Below are 25,680 nucleotides of genomic sequence, written 5' to 3' on the forward strand. Positions count from 1 at the left end.
GCTGTGGATAAAGGTTGGGAGGAGAGTTGAGGTTTCTAGTAGTTCAGGCAAGAGGTGATGGTGCTTGGACTAATGAGGTGGAATAAAGGGGATTGGATGAATTTGAGATATTTTGAAGGTTGGGTTGACAACTTGGAGATGGATTGGATGTGGCATTAAGGGAGAGAGGGAAATCAAGAATATCCATCAGGTTTCTGGTTTGAGCAATTCAGTATAATTTATTGAAACAATCATAGAAAATATTTACATAGTCCATACTATGTGCAGGCATAGTTCTAAGTGCTTTACATAGACAAATTAATTTCATCCTTGTAATAATATTATGATTGAATATTACTATTTTTCCCATTCTATAGATGACAAAACTAAAGAAAAGAGTACAGAGATGGGGAAAACGGGGGGAAGAATAGGATTTGGATATATTAGGCAACAAGGAGCAGTTGAAAGTTTTTGAACAGGAGAGAAGTATGAATCGAAGTTCTTTAAGATTTTTCTGGTGGCATCTTTACGAAGTCCACCTCTATCTGCTGGGAGTTGTATCTGAAAGCCAGTCTTTCAAACATCCCCCCCATCCCCTTATGAGATGCTTAATGTGAGTGGGACATAAATATAGAATTACCCATCAGTGTGGTTAGCAATTTGGTGGTGAAGTTTGGGGAATAGGTTAAGGCTAGCAATAGAGATTTCAGTCATATGGGTAGATAAGATAGTTGAACCCATGGTATTTCTAAAGGAATAATGTAAAGACAATGTATGAGTATCAAACTTAAAAAAAAAAAATCCTTGCTACTGTCTTCCTCAAATACCATCCTATATCTCTTCTGTTTTCAGCCATACTTTTTTACGGAGTTATCTGTAACTCCTGTTTTCATTTCCTCACCTCCTATTCATCCTTAAATTTCAGCGTGGCTTTTGCCTTCATATCTTTACCGATGTTCTCAGCATTGACATCAAAGACCTTTGTGTTGCTAAATCCTTGGACACTTTTCAGACCTTCTTTCTTCTCTCTATAGCAACTGATACTGTTGACCACTCATTCATACGTTTATTCCTTCAACAAATTATGGGGAGGGGTGCTAGACCTCAGAGATAGAAGAAGGAACAGATTGGTACAGTTCCTACTTTCATGGAACTCTAAAAACATCCTAACATATTATAACCGTCTGCTTTTCCTTCTACCTCTCTGACTGCTCCTTCTCAGTCCCCTTGGCATTTTGGTTTCCTCAGCTTCTGCCCCAGGCTCTCTCACTCCACTTTTTTTTTTTTTTCTTAATTAAATACTTGGTATTTTTCAGAGCAGTTTTAGGTTCACAGCAAAATTGAGAGGAAGATAACAGATTTCTAGGTCTTGGTTTCTGAAATGAACCTACGTTTGTGTAAACACACCGATTACATGCTAGGTGCTTTACCTACTTTACTACTTTATCCCATTTAAGCTTCACAAGCTGGAAAGAGATATAGCATTGGCCTAATTTCACAGATAAGAAGACTAAAGTTGGAGGGACATTAAGTAACTTTCCCAGTCACATTCAGGGCAGGGATTGGAACTCGATCTAATGCCATCCTAACCTCTTTTCCTTGCACCACTCTCCTCTAGTCCCACTGCCAGTGTGTAGTCCTGGGCTGGATCAGCATTGCCCACACTACTTAAGTGGCCAGGGAAATGAGCTGTTTTTTTTAAAGAAAGGAACAGGATATTTCACCCTCTCTGAGTGTAAGTTTTTTAGAGAACTGTGCGAGGAAAAAAAATCCAGGGAACGTCAGCTTGTGTAATATAGCCCTTCGGATAGCCACTGAACTTTCTCTGAGACCCGAGTCGCAGGTCTCTTTCCGACCAAGCAAAAAAAATCTTTCCGCCTGCAAGGCGACAGAGACCACCGCCGTTGGGTTCTCCCGCGCGCCGGGATGACGTCACGCGGCGAGGTTCTCTGACATCAGAGTTTCCTGTCCACCATCTTTGTCCCTGGCAAAGTGGCTTTTGCGCAGTGGCTTAGACCTGGAGGAGTCGTGACGTGCAGGAAACCATTACAACACCACTCGGGCCGTGCTCCCTGGCTGCTGCCGCCACCGCCCGGTCCTTGCCTCCGGTGAGTTTAAGGCGGCTAACTTTGGGGTGTGTCCTGCATTGATGGAGATGGGGGGAATCCCAGCTTGGGTTGGAGACGGGCGGAGGAAAGGAAGTCCTCGGAGCATGACCGTTGAGGATGGAGTGAGCCGTCGGGTGTGACCGTTGGGAGGGAGAGGGTTAGAGAAAGGGACTCTACTGCTCTGGCAAGGCGAGGGAATCCTCGGGTGTGGCAGCTGGGAATTGGAGGGCGCCGGGGGGAAAATGTGTTTCAAGTCGGGGTAGGCGGGCCAGAGGCCACGGGTGTGGCCGGTAGAAGCTGGAGGCCGATGGGAGAACCTTCCTTCTTTCCCACTTGGCGTCGTTCACTGAGGGGCTGGGATGTGTCCAGCTAATAAAAGGGAACAGGGATTCCCCCAAAGGTTTGCCCATTAATGAGCAAACCTCGCCCGTCTCCCGTGATTTGAGGTTAAGAGACACCTCTCCCCTACTCGTAATGGAGGACCACATCCCTAGAATCTTGACCACCTGGGGAAAGAAGAGGCATTCCTGACACTTGGGGGAAGGGAAGAGAAACCTCCAGAATTGACCCGATGTAAGAGATGGGGAAGCAAGTGGGGGTAAATCTTAGCCCGGAATTTTTTCTTTCTGGGCTTAGCAGGAATGATCTGGTTTGAGAAAGGCTGTAGATTAAGCCGGAGGTAAAGAAACTGGAACTTCCTGTTATTTCCCTGTTCTTTGAATCCAAAGAATTTATTCATGCTGTTGGTTTTCAGAGCAGTGTTCTGTTTGGGGGGCAAGCTTTTACTGAACTCACTTGGCTGCTTCATTATGAAGCTGTATGAATAAAGTGTGGATGCTTCATTAAACTTAGACTTCTAAAAAGAAGTTTTTTTAAAAATGCCAAACACTATCGTAATCATTGTGGTTTAAAAGAAAAAGTAAAGAAAACGCAATATGTTTAGAAAAGACAGAATGACAAAAGAAGGTGGTCTCAGTGAGGAAAATTTAAATTATTAATTACCTCCCTAGTATACTTCTATTGCTTAGCCTCAGGGTACACTTACAAAGTAATAATAGCAGCAGATGAAGGAGATGCAGCTGTACAAGAAAACGTGTAACACATTCCAATGATGACTAAGCGTGGTGGTAAGGTGAGAACTGTTTGCAGGTATCTTAAGTTAAACTCCCAAGAAAGCAGAAAGGATAATGTGTTCTGCAAACGGCCTCACTGAAAGTTAAGTGGTAAAATTAATATAAGACTAACATTCTGTGAACTAAGAGACTCAAGAAAGTCCATACTTCCATCTTTTCTTTTTTTCTTAAACAGAATATTACATTTTTCTTAAACAAAATACTCCATTTTAGGCATAGATTTGAACCAAGCTGAACAAGGAATGAGTTAGATAGGACATGTTCTCCTTTCTTCCTTCTTTCCTTCCTTTCAGGCTTAAGTTTTCCAGAGTTGATTGGTATTTTAGTTAAGAATTGGATCTAAAACTTGAGCTTCTTTCTTACTGTATAATATTAACAAATTGCTTTGTAGTCTGTCCTAGTTAAATGGAAATCACAGGGGTCCGTTGTACTTTCTTATGAGCTAAATGATACCTGAAGATGCTATTGTCTTTGCATTATTAAAATATTGGATTAGCATCTCTCCCCCTTGTAATAAAGGATTGCGGGAATGACCTTTCTGTTTTATAATTTGGTTAACTCTTTCGCTAGTTTTTCACTACGAGCGCCAAACTCTGTAAAGCCCAACTTTATGTGAAAAGAAGGCATTTAGTGGCCTCACCAACTCTAATTTAGCTGCCATTTCCCAGAGAACCGTTTGAAATTAAAACCCTATTAATTTTTTTCCAGCTTTATTTTCTTTAGTGGGACTGGAAGAAGGGAGGAATAGAAGGAGAGAAGGGACTTGCACAACCTATATTTAGTAGAAAGTAGGTTATGTTGAATCTAGATATATAATCCTATGCAGGGAGGCCTTCTCTGAAATGCAGTGACATCACACTATGGTTTAGGACAAGTGAGAGTGATTGTGTGCTTTGACTGTGGCAGCTTTGTTGTTCAGCAGTGTTGCTAGGCCATACCACAACTCCTCAGAACAGCCGGTGACTTGTCTAGTTTGATCTGGTAGAAAGGTAGTTTGAGTTCAAACTCCATGATAGCTTTGCTTTTTCCTGGGGTTCTCCTGGAGGCACAATCCCCCCCCGCCCCCCGGAAGAGCTTGATTTTTGCGACACTTCAGCAAATACTTGATTTTTTTCTTGAGCTCTATCTTGGCTTTTTCTTTGGCTTCTAATGCAGGCAACAGTTTTCACTGTCCTATATTTTGGAGACTCTGGCTGTGTCTATCTCTGGCATGTGATTAAGTATATCACATTTTAAAAATCTATACATATGTAATTTTTTGAGGTGAAATTCATATAACATAAAATTAACCATTTTATTTTATTTTATTTGTGAGGAAGATCAGCCCAGAGCTAACATCCATGCCAGTCCTCTTTTTGCTGAGGAAGACTGGGCTAACATCTGTGCCTATCTTCCTCCACTTTAAATGGGACGCCGCGGGGGCCGCCGCGTGGCTTAGCGGTTAAGTGCACGCTCTCCGTTGCTGGCGGCCCGGGTTCGCATCCCGGGCGCGCTTCGGATCCCGGGCGCGCACAGAGGCACCACTTGTCAGGCCATGCTGTGGCGGAGTCCCATTTACAGTGGAGGAAGATGGGCACAGATGTGTCTTCCTCAGCAAAAAGAGGAGGATTGGCATGGATGTTAGCTTAGGGCTGATCTTCCTCACAAACAAACAAACAAAAAAGATGGGGCGCCGCCACAGCGTGGCCTGACAAGCGGTGCCTCCATGCGAGTCAGGGATCCGAACCCTGGCTGCCTGCAGCGGAGCGCGCGCACTTTACCGCTACGCCACGCGGCCGGCGCCCAAAATTAACCAGTTTAAAGTGAACAATTAGTGGCATTTAGTATGTTCACGGTGTTGGGCAACCACCACCACCTCTTCTTGTTTTTGTTTAGACTGTTTTCATTTTCTGGGAGTTTCTTTTGGCTTAAGGCAGGAACTGACTTGATACAATGTTTCTCTGCCAATATGGGTAAGGGATATTTCATTAGTATTGTTTACAGCAGTGTGAGTTGAGTGTAATGTTTCTCCCTTCTCTTTAAGAGCAGGGATTTTTAATTTAGGATCTAAGATTACTTGATTCTCTCCTCTTCCCTGAAATTTTGTGGGTGGGAACGTTACTCTCTTTAAATTAAAAACACTTATTGCTCACACTGAATAGGATGCAAATATATTCCTTGACAATGAAATTTTTTAGGGGAAGTAATAAAATGTGTGGGTCACTACTAAAGGTAGTGATAGGTTAATTTAATGTTTAACAGATTGTCTTGAAAACTCCTGTTAAGAATTTAATATCTGTGTATGTGTATGAGAGCTTTGGAAAAAAGAACAATTTTTATGCTCCTTTTCAAAGCAACTGGGTGAAAAATTCCAAGCAGATTTTATTTTTTAATCTCAAGCAAGTTTTAAGTTTTGATGATCCCGTAGGACTTAGAATGGCGTAATAACATTCTAGACAGACCATAATGGCCTTGAGCTCTGGCCCCACTGTCTGGCTCTAGTAACCGTTTCTGAGGACTGGTTTTTTGTTTGTATATCTAGGTTCTTAGATGATAACTTCATGTTTATTCCAGGTCTTTTTTTGTGAGATCAGCCCTATGCTAACATCTGCCAATCCTCCTCTTTTTTTGCTGGGGAACATTGGCCCTGGGCTAACATCCGTGCTCATCTTCCTCCACTTTATATGGGATGGTGCCACAGCATGGCTTGCCAAGCAGTGCGTCGGTGCGCGCCTGGCATCCGAACCGGCGAACCCCGGGCTGCCGCAGTGGAGCGTGCGCACTTAACCGCTTGCGCCACCGGGCTGGCCCCTATTCCAGGTCTTTTATGTGAAGGGCTCCTTTCTTCGGTTTTCCCATTTCACATTTAGTTTACATTGTGAATGGATTAAATGATTATAACATTCTTTGAATTTTTGCCAGCGAGGAATTTTGCATAAAGCAAGCCTCTGTTACAGGTTAATTTTTAGTTATAACAAATATTATCAAAACAGAAATTTCTGCATTCTCTAATGGTATTTGTGAGTTCTAGCTCCCATGTTTTAACAAGGTAGTTCAGTGAAATTCTGGTACAACCTAAAGCACTATTGTATAAGGATCAGGACTGAAATAGTAGGTAGGTGCTTGGAAAGATAGGAAATGGGTCTAATTTCCCTTAGATTGTCCAAGTAGCACATTTTAGAAATCGGATTTGAGCCAAGCTTTTTTCATTATTTCATGTTTATCTGGCTGTTTTTCCTTTTCCTTAATTGCATTGATTTGTTTAGTGCTTAGGTCTTTTTTCTCAGATCCATAATTACTGTTGTTTGCCAAATGTGTTACCACTCAAGTTTGGCAAATTATCACTGATGTGACGGTAATGAGCGGGTGCCAGGGCATCTGTCCTAAATTTGGTAGTAAGCATTGTTAATGATGGAGGTAAGGAAGAAGATACTCATTTTTGAGTACAGAAGGAATATTATTTAAAAAAATTTTTTAATATATTTAAAGAAGTCAAGTACACTGGACAAAGTCTTAGAGTTTCCCAAATCAGAAACATTGTCTCATTATTTGGAGAAAAATATGACCAGTCCATGTTGCTTTTATTTTACTGGTGGAGCCCTGTGGAGCCTTGTGTCAGCTGGATTAATTCTGGAAATTGGAACAGAAGAGTTAAAGATGAGGCTGTGATCCATGTTCTTTTAAGTTTTAACGCCAGTTCTGATTCTCTTTTGTACTCACTGTGACTGAACAGTTATCTCAGTTTTTTTGCCTTGTTTTTAACTGTAAACTGATATTATTTATTCTTTGGGAATACTGTTGGGCTAAGTGTATATTATTGGAAATATGCATAATTAAAAAAATCCATGTGTAAGGCATGATTGCCTCTCTAGATGTTTGTTGTGAAAGAATATTGTCCTACTAATTTAGGGGTTTTTTTCCTGAAAGAGATTCCTTTTATCGAAAGTTGTATGTAATGTTGAATAGGTTGGCAGAATCATTTTCTCTTTCACCCTTACGCAGCTTCAGAATAGGTGTTTTGGAGTGACTCCATCTTGAGGCAGCGAAGTAAATCATATTTTTCTGAATGGAATGGAATGGGGAGACCTTTCAAAACAAACTTTTCCTTATCTTAAATATTTGAGTGACTAACTGAAGATGTATTTACAAAACAGCCTAGCCTTAGATCTTGGAGGCTTTGAGGAGATAATTGTAGATACAATCGCAAAGCTGTGATAGGTTCACATAACCACTCCATTCCATTTGGCCTTTGGATTTTGCCCTAAATAGCTCCTCAGGCAAGAGTTACATTCTTAATTATCTTTGCATCCCTTGAATCCCCAATGATGGTGGTAAGGAAGAAGATACTCATTTTTTAATTTTTACTTTTTTTTATTTTTTGGTGAGGAAGGTTGGCCCTGAGCAAATATCTGTTGCCAATCCTCCTCTTTTTTCTTGAGGAAGGTTGTCCCTGAGCTAACATCTGTGCCAGTCTTCCTCTATTTTGTATGTGGGATGCCACCACACCTTGGCTTGAGGAGTGGTGTGTAGGTCCGTGCCCGGGATCTGAACCTGCGAACACTGGGCTGCCGAAGCAGAGCGTGCGAACTTAACCCCTACACCACTGGGCCGGCTTCTAGATACTCATTTTTAAATATAGAAATTCTTGTATATAAATGTTCTTAAAATTAATTGACTGTCTTGCTGGATGTAAATCACTTGGATAAAGGACTTCTTTTCTCTTGCTTTAGGTACACATTAAAGATCCAAAACCATGACTGACTCCAAGTACTTCACAACCAATAAAAAAGGTAAGTATGAAAACCTGATCAAAGCTTTGAGATTCTTCAGAAGTTGTGGTATAAGATTGTCCCAAGTAGAATGTTCCTGACCTCTTCAGACACTCATGTCATGGACAGTCTCTTTGGGGATCTGCTACTTCTAGAGAAAAGTGTATTGAGTAAATTACTAAGTATAGGTTTTTAAAGGTAGTGCTGTGATGCCCATCATTTTGACTTGAAGGTTTAGTGAAACGAAGGGATCCAGCATTGATCATTGAAGATTGATATTTCTGAGGAGGGCAAAAGAGGAAGAAGCGCATTTATTCTTTTTTAATTTTTCACTTGGAAATAAACATTTTGTAACAAGGAGTACTATTAAAGCAATATAGATAGGTAAATAAGTAAAAATGGAAGTTCTCTCCCTCTCTGTTCCTGTTCTTGAGGGAAACTGGAGTGTGTATCCTCAGTCTTTTTCTATGTGTATAAATGCATATATTAATACATATGATTTTAAAAAGTTTTATCCCTAGGGCCTGGCCCCACGGCTGAGTGGTTAAAGTTCCGCACACTCCACTTTGGCGCCCTGGGTTCGCGGGTTCAGATCCTGGGTGCAGACTTACTCCACTCACCAGCCATGCTGTGGCGGTGTCCCACATATAAAGTGGAGGAAGATTGGCAAAGATGTTAGCTCAGGGCTGATCTTCCTTAAGCAAAAAAAGAGGAAGATTGGCAATGGATGTTAGCTCAGGGGGAGTCTTCCTCAGCAAAAAAAAAAATTATCTTTAATGGAAAAGGGGTCATGCAAAACAATGCATAAAAACTTCATCTTGGTTTATAAATATCATTTCCTGCTAAAAGGAGTCAGGAGTCCTTGGAGAAATGACTGATTCCAGGGCTGGATCAAGGGAAAGTACAAGATGAACATGAACTTGTACCAGAAAGCAAGGAAGTGCTCAAAAAATGATGGGATATGTCAAGGAGAAGCAAGTAGAAGGGGCTTCTGCTGGCCAAGTTTGAGATAATTTGAGAATTTAAAAAAATGATCACAATAGTGGATTATAACTCACTGATTAGTAAATACATATATACACATAAATCATAGTAATAAATGATTCAGGCAAGAGGCATCAATGAATGCTAAAACAACTAGCAGGTGAAAGTTTGATGAGGAACAGGATATTTAAATATTCTCAAAGTATCCTTTCACAAATTACTTACTAATTACAAAGGAAAAAATAGTAACTTTACAGCGTTAAAACCTGGCATTTAGCACCTTATCCAAATATTCCGTGTTAACATCACCAATACTGGGACAAATTAACATCATTTTCCTCTTGATGTGATGCCTTAAGAACAACATACCATTGCTTATGAAATATGCCTGCCAAAATGCATAACCCCATTGTAATCATGAGGGAACACCATGACAAACTCAAACTGAGGGCCTTTTTTAAAATAACTGGCCTATACTTTTAAGAATGTCATTATCGTGAAAGAAAGACTGAGAAACTGTTTCAGATTAAAGGAGGCTAAAGAGGCGTGACAATAAATGTAATGCATGATCCTGAATTGGATGCTGGCCCAAGGGGATGAGGGTAAAAATGCTATAAAGGGCGTTATCGGGCCGGCCCCGTGGCTTGGTGGTTAAGTGCGCGCACTCCGATGCTGGCGGCCCTGGTTCGGATCCCGGGTGCGCACCGAGGCACCACTTCTCCGTCCATCCTGAGGCCGAGTCCCACATACAGCAACTAGAAGGATGTGCAGCTATGACATACAACTATCTACTGGGGCTTTGGGGGGAAAAAATAAATAAATAAAATCTTTAAAGGGCGTTATCAAGACCTGTGAGTAAGATCTATAGATTAGATGATAATGGTATATCAATGTTAAATTTCCTGATTTTGATCACTGTATTATGGTTATATAAGATAATTTCTTGTTCTTAGGTATTATACACTGACATATTTAGAGCTAAAGAGACATGTTATCTGCAGCTTACTGTTAAATGATTCAGGAAAAAAAACGTGTAAACGTAGAAAGTATGATTAAGAAAAAAAAAGTGGCATGGGGCCAGCCCCATGGCATAGCGGTTAAGTGCACGTGCTCCGCTGCTGGCGGCCCGGGTTCAGATCCTGGGCGCGCACCGATGCACCGCTTGTCAGGCCATGCTGTGGCGGTGTCCCATATAAAGTGGAGGAAGATGGGCACAGATGTTAGCCCAGGGCCAGTCTTCCTCAGCAAAAAGAGGAGGATTGGCAATAGATGTTAGCTCGGAGCTGGTCTTCCTCAGCAAAAAGAGGAGGATTGGCATGGATGTTAGCTTAGGGCTGATCTTCCTCACCAAAAAAAAAAAAAGAAAAAAAGATGGCATAATGTTAACAATCGGGGAGTCTTGCAACTTTTAAGATTAAAATGATTTCAACAATAAAATTAAAAAATAGGAGGGTACACTGTCGTGGCCTGGAGTGAGCAAGGAGCACTAGAAAGTGCAAACATATGTGTCCTGTTCTGTCATTTGGAATTATGTAAGGGTAAACAAGCTCCGCTGTTATAATACAGAAAACTCTACAGTGAGTTGCTTAATTATATCAGCTACTAGTCAGTGGTCTGACTGACCCTGCATTCAACCTTGCCTACACATTGGAATTGCCCAGTGAAGTTTAACACAATATTAATGTCCAGATCTCCCCCCCGGCCCCGAGATATCCTGATTTCATTGGTCTGGGATATGGCGTGGGTGTGGGGATTTTTAAAAGTTCCCCAGATTTTTCTTATGTGTAGCCAAGATTGAGAACTATTGGTAGCTGCTAGCAGTACTTCGTAGATTTGATTAAGGGGAGGAGGAGGGAAAAAAGATAAGAATTTAATAAAGTTGTAGTATGTACGAGATACCTTGCCTCACTTCGTGCCCCTCTGGCTCCATCCAACTTTTTCCTCCCTATCTTTATTACCTATCCCTCACAAAAACCATTAGCCACTTGTCATTCATTTTCGGCTTTTTTCTGATTCTCTTATCATTCTGAAATGTATTTATTGCTTCTAACATTTTGGGTGCTTTGATGACCAAGATATTGTCTATAATGACATAAAAAGATATAATTCTAAAACTCACTTGACTCTCCAAACCTTCTCTTGTAATGGATCCTGGTAACGTTTTTTTATTCTGGGATTTGTAAAAGTTTGAGACTTACAGGTTGAATCATGGCTGGGTAAATACCACATTTTAAAAAATGGATAGACTGTGTTCCTTTTACTTCCTGCAACGCCCACCAGAGCTGCACTGGAATATATTCTTTAAATTTATGCTATTGGAATTGGAATAATTTCAGTTACATCCTGTTTTGATTCTTCAACTCATGCTGCTATTCACAATTCAGACTTGCTGAAACCCTACTGCTTGTCTTTTACTGTTCCCAGAAGTAATTGGTGGAAACCCTAAGAGCTGGATTTGGCAGCAGAGGATTTGGTGAAGAGGAGAATGACTTAAAGGTCATTCTTTAAAGGGCCCAGCTTTTCTGGCTGTGCTATTTTTCCAGCTGTTGATTAAATAAAACAGTGATTTTTGTAACATTAATTTGGTTGCCTTCTTGGCAATGGATATTGATGTAACAAGCTTTTTTAGCACTCAGCTTCTTTGTTTCTTATCAGTTTCATCCTTCCCTTTTGGAGGCTTCAGCAGATCACAAAGTTTGCTGTCTCCACTATTTCTGTACTGGTGAATGAGGTCTAGTTAAAATGAACATCAAGAACAGTCATAAAGGTGGAGTAAAATGAGGCAATATTATAGAATAGTTTAAGAGTATAGATGGAAGGCTGAATCGGGAGTAGTCGACTTCTTTTTCATGGGCTTATCAGTGTATTTTCTTATTTCTTTTGCAACCAGTTGATGGTTGTTACCTTCTCTTTTATTTCAGCTCTAGCTTTCTGATGATAGATGAGCCTGGGCCTTAAAATAGTGGTGACAGCCCTGGCATTTTGCAGTGCAGGGTGTCAGTCAGTCATTCAAGACTGTACCTTTAGAAATGACTCTGGTTTGTACCATTCTTGAAGCTTCAAGGTTGTTATTTCTGTTAGATTGATTGAATAGGATGGGGCCTTAAAGCCCAGTAACTTCTTAAAGTACTGATTAGAGCAGTGATTCTCAACCTTGGTTGTGCATTAGAATCACTTGGGGGAAATTTTAAAAACACGAACATAGGAGTTCTACTTCTTGCCATTCTGATTTATTTGGTCCAGAGTGAAGCCTGAGCATTGTTATTTTTAAATACTTTCCAGGTAATAGCGTGTGGCCAAGGCTGAGGATGTCTGGATTCAGGAGTCAAGAGACGTAGTTCTAAGGCCAGCTCAATCACTAACTCTGTGACCTTTGAGACTCAGTTCTTTATCTGTAAAGTTGAGAGTGAGTGAATGAGATGATATCTAGAGTCTCTTCTGATTTGAAAACACTGATTTGTGAACCCGTTCCCTGCCTACATTTATTTTTTCCCCAGAACCTTGAAATTCTGATTGGAGATCACCCCGCAGATATCATTCTTTCCCCATTGTAGTAAGATACCATGAGATTTGCTTTTTCCCACTCCTGTGCTCCCTAAGATCTGGATTGCTCCTTCCTCTCTGGCCATAACCTAAAGGATGGTGTCCTTATCAATGGGTCAGTTAGTATTCTAGATATTTGAATTGTACCTATCCTATAATTTTAAATAATCCTATTTCAGTTGCTGCCCTGCCTCTGGTCAGCTATGCTGGTGTTACTTATTACATAGTACAGTATTCTGCTCCAGTTCTCTGATCCTGAGACCTCACCCATTTGTTCTCTTCTCTTATAGGAGAAATCTTTGAATTAAAGGCTGAACTCAACAATGAAAAGAAAGAAAAGAGGAAGGAGGCTGTGAAGAAAGTGATTGCTGCTATGACTGTGGGGAAGGATGTTAGGTAATCACTCCTGCTCCTGGTCACTTTAGACTCTATTTTATGGCTTTTACTGCTTTTCATTTAAAACTGTTATAATAGTAGAACCTATAAGAGTGGTTTTGTCCCACTGAAAACATCATCAGGAATTGTAGTTGCTTTTATATTAATTCTGTGACTTAATTTGTTTTTTGGAAGAGTGAAACCAGTTTGATTTTGTTGGATACAGATCTAGCATAAAACCTCCCAAGAGTTGGCACAGTTACAAATCTGTTGCCGAGGTAGTTTTAGAAGATGATTAAAAATATACTGAGAGGCAGAAGCTCATTCATATGTTCTTTAATTGGCTCAAGCCAGTGCCCTCAACTTTATAACTCTACATTTAGTTGCTGAATTTGAGATGAAAGTCAATGTTAAAAAAATCCTTTTTTTTTTTTTTTTTTTTTTTTTGATATTTCTGTAACTTAGCAAGACCATTTGGAAATAAGTAAGTGTTGTCTGCAGGCCCCAGAGGATTCCCAAGGTCCTTTCAGGGGGTCCATGAGGTCAAAGCTGTTCTTATAATAATATTTATGTATTATTTGCCTTTTTTACTATATTGACATTTGCACTGCTGGTGCCTTAGCATGAATCAAAGCAGTGGTGCCAAATGATAGCAGTAGTCATTGTATTCTTCACCGCTGTGTACTTGCAGGAATGTAGGGCAGTTTCACTTAGGACTGTCCTTCATGAAGCATTAAAAATTTATTTTATTAAACCTTGAACCTTAAGTACAGGTCTTTTTAATATTCTTTGTAATGAAATAGGAATTGTACATAAAGCAGTCTTGCTGCATAGCAAAGTGTGATGGTTGACTTGCAAAAAAAGCCCTTGCACAATCGTTTGAATTGGGAACACCATTTTTATGTGAAAGAATGCTTGACAGACAAATTATCATTAATCAGACTTCAGTATTTGGGAGACATTTTATCAAAAATGAACAAAGTGAACCTGTCACTTCAAGTGAAAAAATTTAACAGTAGATAAATTTTGAGCTTGAAAGTAAAAATTAGAGTGTTGGAAAACTTGTGTCTTCCATTGTGAGCTTGACAGCTTCCCAATACTTAGAGACTTTTCTGGTGAGATTGGTGGTAAAATTAATGAATGTGATTATTTGCTGTTATATAATGAAATATGTTAACATCAGGAAAAGCTGCATAACTCATTGAACCAGTATTTTCCAAATGACCAATGCATATATCACAAAATTACACATGGGTAAAAGATCCATTCAAAATAAATGATAAATGAATAGATTTTAATGCAACCAAGTACAAAGTGTTTATGGATATCGTTTCAGATTCCGCATTGCAACTAACTTTTAAGAAACTACTATTTGTGGACTAAAAATCACAAAAACACCATTTGTCTAGCTTTAATGTATCAAAGAATATCCAGTTATATGAAAAAGCTATAAAAATACTCCTCCCTTTTCCAGTTTGTGTACAAGTATGAAGCTGGATTTTCTGCTTACACTTCAGCCAAAACAACATTCTATGACAGGTTGAATGCAGAAGCAGATAGGAGAATCCAGCTGTCTTTGTTTAAACTAGACAATAAAGAGATTTGCAAACATGTAAAACCATGTCGTCTTCTTAATAAGGAAAAAGTAAATTTTTACTTTAAAATGATATTTATGTTAATATGAAATGCATTTATTATTGTTAATTTAAAAATATTGATTAATCCATTTAAAAATTTTCAATTTTAATTCCTATTATGGTAAAATATCAGTAGGTATAACCCACGTGAACAAAACTCGCTGGGGATCTCAGTAATTTTTAAAAGTGTAAAGGGTTCATGAGACCAGAAAGGTGAGAACAGCTCCTCTAACTAGATCAGGAGCCCAGGTGGACATGGTGGCAATAAGTAATGACTCGGTGTCTTCTTGTGCTCCAGGTGCTTCTGTTCTGAGGCGGGTTTTTGTTGTCGGAGTTTTGTTTGTTAGCACATAACCATATTTGGTTCTTAACTTACTGTTCTGTGACCATCTATCTCAGAGGTCAGCAGATGTTTTTCTGTAAAGGGCAAGATAGTAAATACTCTTGGCCTCGCAGGCCAAGAGGCAAAAAATTGAGGCTATTGTGTAGGTAATTATATAACAAGAGAGAAAACAATTTTCCATAATTTTTTTGTTGATGAAATTCAAAATATAACAGTTTTTTTGTACTACAGGTCTACTAATGAGAAGATTGGGATTCTTTCTGGGGGATAACATTTTGCTTAGTTGGGATTAAAAGTTAATATTCTCTATCATCAAATCAGTTGTAAATGTTCATCTGTAAAAACCACTTTTAGCTCACAGCTCATACAAAAGTAGGTGGTGGGCTGAATTTGGCCCACAGACTTCATTTTGCCTACCCACGATCTGTCTAGTCACTGAAGGACTGTTTTTGCCAAGGAGTAAATCTAGTTTGAGAGCATCAGTACAGATGAACTGGTGAAAGTCAGCATACTTCATTGGTGGGGCTTTTGTCTTCTTACCAAGCTTATTTCTATATCCTACAGAAAAGTTAAAACTCAGAGTTTCTTTTTGTATGCTTGGTAAATACTATTTGTTAATCTGTTAATCGCTGGTAATTTATTTTGTGCCTAGCACTATACCACATATCATAATTCAAACAAAAGGATAGTAGATTTTTTTTTAGCCTTCATAGCACTTCCTGTCTAGTTGAAGAGATCCCGAATTTGAAAAATTAGGGAATAATAAAATACAGTTCTGTAATTAGGTACTAGAATGTACACTTTAAAGGCAATAAGAGTTCTATAAAAGAGAGATCTATGTAAATAGGAATAGTTGAAAAGAACCCTTCTTGGAGGAGATGGGATTTGTGCCTAGAAAGAAAACTCAAAGAAACAGAACAGAGATTAGCTATTTGTAAGTTATCGTATTTTGGTCTCCCCTGCAAGTAATCTCAAGTTCAGTGCTATCAGATAGAAATGCAATGCGAGCCACATAGGTAATTTAAAATTTTCTTGTAGCCACATTAAAAAAGTTAAAAATATATGAAGTTAATTTTAGTAATATATTTTGTTTAGCCCAGTATATCCAAAATAGTATCATTTCAGTGTGAAGTCAATATAAAAAAATATTAATGAGATACTATACATTATATTTTTCATACTAAGTCTTCAAAATCCAGTATATGTTTTACATATTCATCACATCTCAGTTTGGACTAGCCATATTGCAAGTGCTCTGTAGCCACATGTGACTAGTGGCTACTGTATTGGAAAGTTCAGGTTTCTGATTTATAGATTGGTGCTTAACAGTTTTTACCTCTAGAACTTTGACAATTTTTGATGAAGATTTTCTTGCTCTTGTGCAGGTTGTTGGAATTAAATTATTTAGGATCTTAAATTTACTATTGGTTAATGTTTCACATTTATTTACTGGTTTTACTGTTGTTTTACACATGAGCTAGTCCCCTAGGAGATGGAAAGAACACTCATTTTTGGAGAGTGCTTATTGGCATTTGTTAAATATCTACATGTGCATGAAACTACACTAGGTACATACGTGCAAGTTAAACAAATAGTTTGTCTTCCAGGGCAGAAGCCATTAGTTCATTGGAGATATGGTGGAATCTTTGACTTTTGCAATCCATCTTCCTTTTTGTAAATAATTTCTATTTCTGTATGTTTTTTTGTGTGTAAGGAGGCTATACCATGTGACCAATTATTTCAGTCATTCTCTTACTTTTCTTTAGAAATATACTGACATTTGCTTTTCCTTTCTTCTGTACTAGTAGTAAGATATTTAGAAGTATTTAAAATTTGTAAGGTACTTTGATAAAGCCTTAGGGGGAAGGTTAATTGCTAACTTTCAATAAAATTATAGTTAAAATATATTAAAAAATACAGTTTACACTTTAAAATCTGACAAGCTCAACCCTTCCAAGCTGATGGTGCTACTTGGTGATTGGAAGCAAAAATTTCTTTCCTTTGGCTTTATAGGAGAATGGTAAATCATTAAATGACTTGAACCTGGGAAAAGTATAAACTCTTTTTATATTTGAGTATATTCAAATTTTCATTTGTCTGAATGGGTAGTGTTAAAAATAAATAAATAAATTCCACAGAAAAGGAATTGGGACATCTTAGAGAAATGACTGATTCCAGTTGTGGGATCAGAAATGTACAAAATGAGCCTGGATGGAGCATCTTGTCCTACCAGAAAACAAGGAAGCTATTGAAAATACAGAGTCATGTCACAAGGACTCAGGAGCTAACTGAATAAGTTCCCACTGGTCAAGGATGGAAGAATATGAGCATTAAAAAGTATAACAATTATAGCCCTTTGAAACTGCAATGAACTTATATGTGAAGAATTATTGTTAATTTTTTTGTGATAAAGATAGTGATTTAAAAAAAAAGATTCCTAAAGATACACAGTAAAATATTGTATATTAAATGATATGATGTCTAGGATTTGTTTAAAAATAATCCAGAGCAACTAAATGGGGTAGGGCCTGGGGGAGGGAGACTGGGTTGAGGATATGTCTGCAACAAGATTGAGCATATATCAATCTTTGTTTGCAACTCAATGATGGATACATTGGGTTCATTATACTACTGCTCTCTGTACTTTTGTTTGTTTGAAAGTTTTCATAATAAAGTTTTTACACAATCTATGTTTAGAGACCTTCTTGGCACCAGTAGTAGAATTTCTTGGGTAATTCATTTCTGTGATTATTATCATCACTGTGGGGACATTTGTCCTTGCATCAAATCACTTTGTAAAATAAGGCCGTTTCTTCATGTTCTGTTCAACAGCTTGGCACCAACATCTATTCACTTTCCCTTTCTCTTCTCAGCTCTCTTTTTCCAGATGTAGTGAACTGTATGCAGACTGACAACCTGGAACTAAAGAAGCTCGTCTATCTCTACTTGATGAACTATGCCAAGAGTCAGCCAGACATGGCCATCATGGCTGTCAACAGCTTTGTGAAGGTAACTTTTCCTCAAGGACTCAAGAGCAGGTTCTTCTACCTCAGATAACATTTTCAGAAACATCTCTTGATGTAGTTAGTGTCTGCATTGCAAATAAACAACCTCTGTTCCAAAAGAGGGCCTCTAGAGAAGAACAGGCAGTGAGTAGGAAATGTTCATGTTTTAAGCATTCTGTATGCCAACATTTTTCATCCAGTTCAAACCATATGGTGAGCCTTCTGTTAGCTGGGCTTGGTGCATCCTTGCCAGATTGGAGAAGAAACCCAGGTGAAACCTCACTGTTTTACCTTCCAAGGCTGACAGAGGTTGGGCATATCGTTATAGTATCAGTAACCTGGGACTTTATCTGTTTTGTCTTTCCAATTCTTCATTTTTTTCCTGTACCAGAATACAAGCCCAAAGGCCTTTTCTGTTTTTATGTCAGGTCCACTAATGGCCTTGGGGGTAGTAACAATGGCTCACTAGGCTTCTAACCAGCCCTGGAATGAATCCTACTAGGCATTTCTTCATTGTGTTTATAAAACAGTTAAATGGAATCCTAACCTAAACTCTTAAACAGGCAACTAAGATTTGTACTTAGGAAAGGAATAGTGTGAGAGATTTGGGTACTGCTGTAGAGTGTGAGTGGATGCTTACATTAGTGAAATATTCTTCTGTGGCTTATGTAAACTAGACTGTTTACTTTTAGTCGCGTATACCTATAGTTGTCAGAGATTGTTTTTTATAGGACTGTGAAGATCCCAATCCTCTGATTCGGGCCTTGGCAGTCAGAACCATGGGGTGCATCCGGGTGGACAAGATTACGGAATATCTCTGTGAGCCCCTCCGCAAGTGCTTGAAGGATGAGGATCCCTATGTTCGGAAAACAGCAGCAGTCTGTGTGGCAAAACTCCATGACATCAACGCCCAAATGGTGGAAGATCAGGGATTTCTGGATTCTCTGCGGGATCTCATAGCAGATTCAAATCCAATGGTAACAGGCTTCTGCTTTTATAAAGAGAACAATATTTAAAATGGGTCCCTTTGAAAAGCATGCTTAAAACAAATCTTATCTTTGGGACTTTGAACCATTGGTTAGCTATGGGAAGCATGACTTCTGTGTGTCCCCAAAGATTGTCTATCTCGCACCCTAGGTGTTTCTGAGATGAAAACCAGGTACTAAAATACAAGGGTTTAAAGCAAACCTTTGTATCATACTTAACCCTATATTTGCTCAGAAACAAACTAGTTCTTTCATCGTTTTCTTAAGGAGGTTTTACTTTATTTATTTATTTATTTATTTATTTGTGAGGAAGATCAGCCCTGAGCTAACATCTGCCAATCCTCCTCTTTTTGCTGAGGAAGACTGGCCCTGGGCTAACATCTGTGCCCATCTTCCTCTACTTTATATGGGACGCCGCCACAGCATGGCTTGCCAAACAGTGCATTGGTGCACGCCCGGGATCCGAACTGGCAAACCCCGGGCTGCCGCAGTTTAGCTCGTGCACTTAACCGCTTGAGCCACCAGGCCGGCCCTACTTTAAATTTTTATCAGTTTTTTTAACATTATTTCTTCAGAGAGATGTTTGTGGTATTTTCTGGTGGTGTGGAAATAGAAACTGAATCAAAGTTATCTTTATTGCCTAATTATTGTAATACGTTCTTCTACAGGAGATTCTGGGGCAAGATTCTTTTTAGCAAACTTCATTATGTTCTAAATTTTTGGCAGCTGGAACATAACTTAACACCTTAAAATATTTGGAGACCTTTTCATTTTAAAGTTTTTGCCTATGTAGTGAAGGGGAGCAAGCCCAAGAGATACATTGACTCTAGTAACTGAAGCTCATTGGAATTGAGTGAATGGTCACTAAGTATCATTACTGAGAAGATGGAGGGATATAGCCACTTTCTCTCCCCTATTTGGCTAATGCAATATTTACTTGGAGGTGAATAACGTTAAGAGTTAATCAATGAGTAACCTCTGAATATTTGTTTTTGTTGAACTTTTTGAAATAGGGAGTTGGAATTTGTCTTGAAATAGACATTGTCTCTCATTTGTAAATTACCAGCTCAGATCTCTGCTTTGACATTTCATTTGATTCATCTTATTCTTTGGGTAGCCTTGGCTTCTGTTGGTTATCCTTCAAGTTTAGTATCAAGGTCAAAGGATAAAACAAGCCACGTTCTTTTTTTTTTTTTTTTTTTTTTTTTTAAAGATTTTATTTATTTTATTTTTTTCCCCCCAAAGCCCCAGTGGATAGTTGTATGTCGTAGCTGCACATCCTTCTAGTTGCTGTATGCGGGACTCGGCCTCAGGATGAACGGAGAAGTGGTGCCTCGATGCGCACCCGGGATCCGAACCCGGGCCACCAGCATCGCAGCGCGCGCACTTAACCACCAAGCCACAGGGCCGGCCCTAGCCACGTTCTTTCTAAGGTGCTGTGGTACTACCTACCATCAGGAATCTTTCAGCCACCTCCTATGCATAGAAGTGCATGTGGGTGTGGGTGTGTTCTTAAACCATGATTTCTCACAGGGTACCACCACCAGTATTAGAAGATTCAACTCTGCCTTTTTTTCCCTCAAGTGGCATCACGTGGCATCTTTTTTTTCTAATTCCATAAAGAAGTAAATTTATAAAGCAGTGGTATCTATTTTATAGAATGTTTAGCTGGTACCAACTTGTTTTGGGCATTGCTTTTGATTTACTTTGTTATTTTGTGTAACTGTCTTTGAAATTTTCTACCTGAGGACAGATGAGAAGATGAAAAGTGTTTGGGCTCTACAATCCATCGAGATGAGCAGGATATCATGAGCCCTGTGGAAACTTGTTAAATATTCAGTGGGGCTAAGAATGTGGCGTGGAGCGAGGTGAAAATGAGTTCTAACTCATATAGGCAATTCCAGTTTGGGGAGAAAAAGGCATCTCTATGCTAATGTAAATTCTTCAAGGCAGAACCTATAAAATTAGATGGTCAGGGATAGGAACTAATTGAGGGATTAGTAAAGGCATTTATTTTTGTACCTAAGTAGCACTTAGAGATCTTTATCTAGATCACTTGAGAGAATGGAACAATTCTGGAACAAGCTTAATTTGTCTAATTTATTGAAAGTTTTCATTGTAGAGAAAGGGATAGTTTTCATCCAGTGCATAGTACTCAGGTAGTATATGTATGCCGTTTGTTTATTTATACTTTTTATTATGGGAATTTTCATACGTATTCAACATTAGAGCAACTAAATGAATAAAATAAATAAAATGACCCATTTACCATCACCAGTTTCAGTAATTATCAATACATGCCAATTTTGTTTTCCTTGTTTTCTTCCCCTACCCTGTACCTATATATAAGTAAGTTAAATGGGCAACACGTGAATGGGTCTCTATTTGAATTTAATATAACATTATAGTAAACTATAATGCTCTTAATAATTCTTAAACCTATTTTTACTACAACAAATCAGAAAGGTGATTTGGGGAGATTTTCATAAGTATTTTGAGAAAACTTGTAGAGAAAATTTAAGGTTACTTGGTAGATTTTTGAGAAACTGTTTCAGGAATGCCTTTTTTACTGTATCTTTATTGCAGATTTTCCTAGAGCAGGTGTCAGCATTAGATATTAAATTGTTGGACCTACTGCCCTCTAAATAGAAAATCTTTCTGATTCTTGTCAGGCTTCTGAGTACCAGAACTTTCCCCTGATATTGTTCACTTATTGCTAGCAAGTCACCCAGGGTACACAATTTAAGGAGGTTTTCACTCTAGGGGGCCGACTCTACCCACACAGGCCTGAGAGGGGGCTGCCTCTCTTGCCTTACTCTCGTCCTGGCCTTGTTTTATATACTCACATTCAGATCACTTCTTGAGCTCTTTATTCTTGTTTTAGTGAAGAACTGAAAAGCTTGGACTAAGAGATAGCCAACACATACACACACGCCTACTTTTGATCTTGAACCTGTACTTTTCTTCTCAACCTTACTTTTTTTACCTGCTTTTTACCAAAAAGTATCACAACTGTCATTAGACCACTGATTTTCTTTTCATCAGTTGGGTCAAATGCTGACGATAGGAAACGGATGAATGTTAAGTAACTTCTGAGGGCTGGTGGTGGAATGTAAGGTTTAGTAACTCAAACATCTGAGACGTTCCTAAGGCTTATGATGACTTTGTGTCATTAGGAGAAGGGAAATTTAAGTTTAAGTGAATTTTATGCCTGGCACAGTGATAAATGCTTTTACTTACGATATTTTACTTAGTTCTCATATCTTCCCAGTGAAGTGGAGGTTATTCCATGTTAGAGATCAGGAAATGTACACTCAGGCTGAAGAATTATCCCAGAGTCATACAGTTGGTGGTAATGTAGCCAGGATTCTAACCTGGTTCTGAATCCCAATACCCGTTACTGATCACTCACTGCCTTGATGGATTATGTATACAATAGTATTTAAATGTGTATATACACACACACACATTTAGAACTGTTTCATTTTCTCAAGGTGGTTAAAATTTTGAACATGTGAAGGCCTTTAATTATCTGAGAACTGTTTTAAGATGGAAATCCTCTCAATCCTCTTACTCTGATGGTGGATATGAGTCCTGTTTTACTGCTTTTGAGGGGTAATTTGTTCCGCTTTTTCACAAGTTGTTCCACATGGTGGCAGCACTGCACAGCAAAGATTAGAATCTTTTGCAAAAGATATTAACGCTTCCAGGTGGTTCTGCCTTAGTAGTTTTGTTGTAGCTCACTTCAGAAGGGCATCCTAGATGTGAAAGCATCAGAACATCTGCAGAAATGACTTTGAAATCTGAGAGTAAAATGTTGATCAGGATCTGACTATTCGTGCGGTTATGTTGACCTCTAGGCTGGTTCTTGGGGGTAGTGTACCTTGCTGCAAGTAATAGAACTTTGTTATATTTTCGTTCCCTGTCTTTGTTAGGGGATCTCACACCTCTCATTTTCTGTAGTTGTTTTACCATTTATAATTTAATTAAAGCTGACTTGCAGTGAAAAACTATTTGCAAGGGAAAAGATAAACCTTGAAGTAAAAAGTTCTCACTGTGGTAACTCCTAGCTTAACCTCCCTGAGTCTGTTTCCTCTTCTGTAGAATGAGCGCTACCATTTTAGAGAGTTGGGAGTATTAACTGAGCTGTTGCATAAAAAAAGCATCTATTAAAGTGCCTGGTTTATGGGAGCTCACGAGATGATGGCTGCTGCTGCGTCATTATAAAGTAGATCTTAGGCAAGGGTTAACATTATTGCTACAATGTTCATTTAAAAGGTTCTGATTCCTTTGATATCTGTAAAACACATATAGTAAAATATTTTCTGACAGAATTAGAGCTAAACTTATTTTCAGATTTTATTTTATTTTATTACTTTTATTTTAAAAGTAAACCTGGGGGCCGGCCCAGCGGCACAAGCGGTTAAATGTGTGCGCTCCGCTGCAGCGGCCTGGGGGATTCGCCGGTTTGGATCCTGGGCACGCACCAATGCACCGCTTGCAAGCCATGCTGTGGCAGCGTCCCATATAAAGTGGAGGAAGATGGGCACAGATGTTAGCCCAGCGCCAGTCTTCCTCAGCAAAAAAAAGAGGAGGATTGGCAGATGTTAGCACAGGACTGATCTTCATCACAAAAAAAATAATAAATAAAGGTAAACCTGTATTCAGAATGAGGAAACATTTTGGAGCTATAGGAAAATAGCTCCCATGATTTCTTCACAAATGTCAGAATTTTAAAAATTCTGTCTCATTGTTTATATTTGAAAGACAAATGCACTTTTGAGTGATAGTGACTGTTGTCTAGCTCTTTGCCCATATATTAGGAATTTTCCCTCCTTACTGTGGTTTTTCTTGTCTCTCTCAGAGGCAGTTGAGGTATTCCAGCTTCAGTTAACATATTTACAGTAGAATCTGCCACTCCAGAGACTCTCTTGACAGCCCCACCACATGTGCTTTGCTTTTTGTTTGTTTTTCTTCTTAGAAGTGGTATATATTTTAACTGTGTGCTCGCCAGCATGTAGAAGCAGCATGGGATTATGGCAGTGCTTCTCCACTGGGAGTGATTTTGCTCCCCAGGGGACATTTGGCAACGTCTGGAAACACTTGGTTGTCACAACTGATGGGAGGGTGCTGCTTGAATCTAGTAGGTAGAGTCCAGGGATACTTTCAACGTACTGCAGTGCACAAAGCAGCCCTTTACAACAAAGAATTATTCGTCCCAAAACGTCAGTAGTGCTAAGGTTTTGAAAATTTGGATTATGGAAATAGCATATAGCCTTTAGGGCCAGAGGGGCTGCCGTTTTGAGTCCTAGCGTGGCTGCTTACTAGAAACATGACCTTGATTAAGTTATTTAAAATGGTCTTCAGTTTCTTCATCTGTGAAATAGAGGTAACAATGCTTATTTTACTGGATTATTTTGAACAAGAAGGAATAATTTATTTAAAAATTTAAATAATGCCTGACATAACAGTAAATGCTTAATAAACTACAGCTGTTCTTGAGCCAGCCCTGGTGGTCTAGTGGGTAAGATTCAGCACTCTCACTGCCATGGCCCGGCTTCTTTTCTGGGTCAGGGAACCACCCTACCCGTCTATCAGTTGTCAGACTGTGGTGGCTGCATGTTGCTGTGATGCTGAAAGCTATGCCACCAGTATTTCAAATACCATCAGGGTCACCCATGGTGGATAGGTTTCAGCGGAGCTTCCAGACTAATACAGACTAGGAAGAAGGACCTGGCCACCCACTTCTGAAAAAATTGGCTATGCATAGCAGCAGAGCGTTGTCTGAGAAAGTGCTGGAAGGCAAGAGGATGGTGCAAAAAGATTGAGCAGGGTTCAGCTGTGCTCCACACAGGGTCACTAGGAGTCAGAATCTACTCGATGGCACTAACAACAACAAATTCTTGAGGAACAGACCTAACATTAAAAACTTTCTATTATTGTAATTTTTATTTAGACCTTAGAAAATTTAGTTGCATTGTGGTTTGTTATCAGTGTGAGATGATAAATATTGAAAAAGTCATGTCTCTCTAGATCACTTTGTAAATTCAAGAAGGATTTTTGTCAGAATATATTTGATGTCCTTGTGGGCTGTGTTAAATTGTCTATTAAAGGTAGGCCTAGAATGCATAGAAAAACTTAATGACCTCGCTCAGTTTAGTACTTTAATTATATGATTTCTGTTATCTCTAAATAGATATTAATAAGTAGGAGAGTTATAAAATTAAAATATTATACATAAGTGGCATTAGAAATGCCTAATGCTCTTCATGCCACATGTCCTTAAAGGAGTTGCAGAGCTGGTAGAATTTGAGGCATGTGTGAGAGTGTCGGTATGTGGTAGGCACTTGATAAGAGTAATGTAGGTGGTAATATGTTCAGTCTGGGTCTGAGTTCCCCAAGTGAGTAATGTCATATTTGGTACTAACAGAGGAGCCACTGTTAATTTCTGCAGGATTGAAGTGTTGAATAAGTGAAATCATTGGAGGCTGCTTTAATGTAAGGCCAATTGCCAAACTCTTGAATTTCCCACTGGTTGATCTGAGTGCTTTTCTGGCTGTACTTACAGAGGAAGCAAACGATTTTTGTTTTCCTTTATAATAAACTTTGTGGAAATCTTTTTCTGTGCATTGTCACTTAAAAAAAAAAAATATATCATCGGGGGCCAGCCCAGTGGTATAGTCGTTAAGTTAGAGTGCTCTGCTTCAGCGGCCTGGGGTTTATTGGTTCGAATCCCAGGCACAGACCTACACGCTGCTCATCAAGCCATACTGTGGAGGTGCCCCACATACAAAATAGAGGAAGCCTGGCACAGATGTTAGCTTAGGGCTGATCTTCCT

The 25,680-nt window shown here is 39.0% G+C and overlaps 1 protein-coding gene across 3 annotated transcripts in view; it reads left to right on the forward strand.

Moving 5' to 3' along the window:
• Nucleotides 1–1,933: 1,933 nt before the first annotated feature.
• The window catches only part of AP2B1 (adaptor related protein complex 2 subunit beta 1), a 121,831-nt gene continuing 98,084 nt past the window's right edge, over nucleotides 1,934–25,680 (forward strand). For 2 of the 3 annotated variants that reach the window (XM_004434855.3, XM_004434858.2), the window contains exons 1-5: nucleotides 1,934–2,087; nucleotides 7,930–7,989; nucleotides 12,786–12,891; nucleotides 17,724–17,859; nucleotides 18,587–18,832. In XM_004434855.3, coding sequence (XP_004434912.1) covers nucleotides 7,953–7,989; nucleotides 12,786–12,891; nucleotides 17,724–17,859; nucleotides 18,587–18,832 — 525 coding nt within the window. In that variant the 5' untranslated portion in view covers nucleotides 1,934–2,087; nucleotides 7,930–7,952. Of the gene's footprint in view, nucleotides 2,088–2,508; nucleotides 2,661–7,929; nucleotides 7,990–12,785; nucleotides 12,892–17,723; nucleotides 17,860–18,586; nucleotides 18,833–25,680 lie in introns of those variants that run through there. The other variant, XM_087440820.1, reaches the window with a different exon arrangement.

The sequence above is a fragment of the Ceratotherium simum genome, chromosome 16 (assembly GCF_057802395.1).
Source record: "Ceratotherium simum simum isolate JZ-2026a chromosome 16, ASM5780239v1, whole genome shotgun sequence".
Taxonomy (NCBI): domain Eukaryota; kingdom Metazoa; phylum Chordata; class Mammalia; order Perissodactyla; family Rhinocerotidae; genus Ceratotherium; species Ceratotherium simum.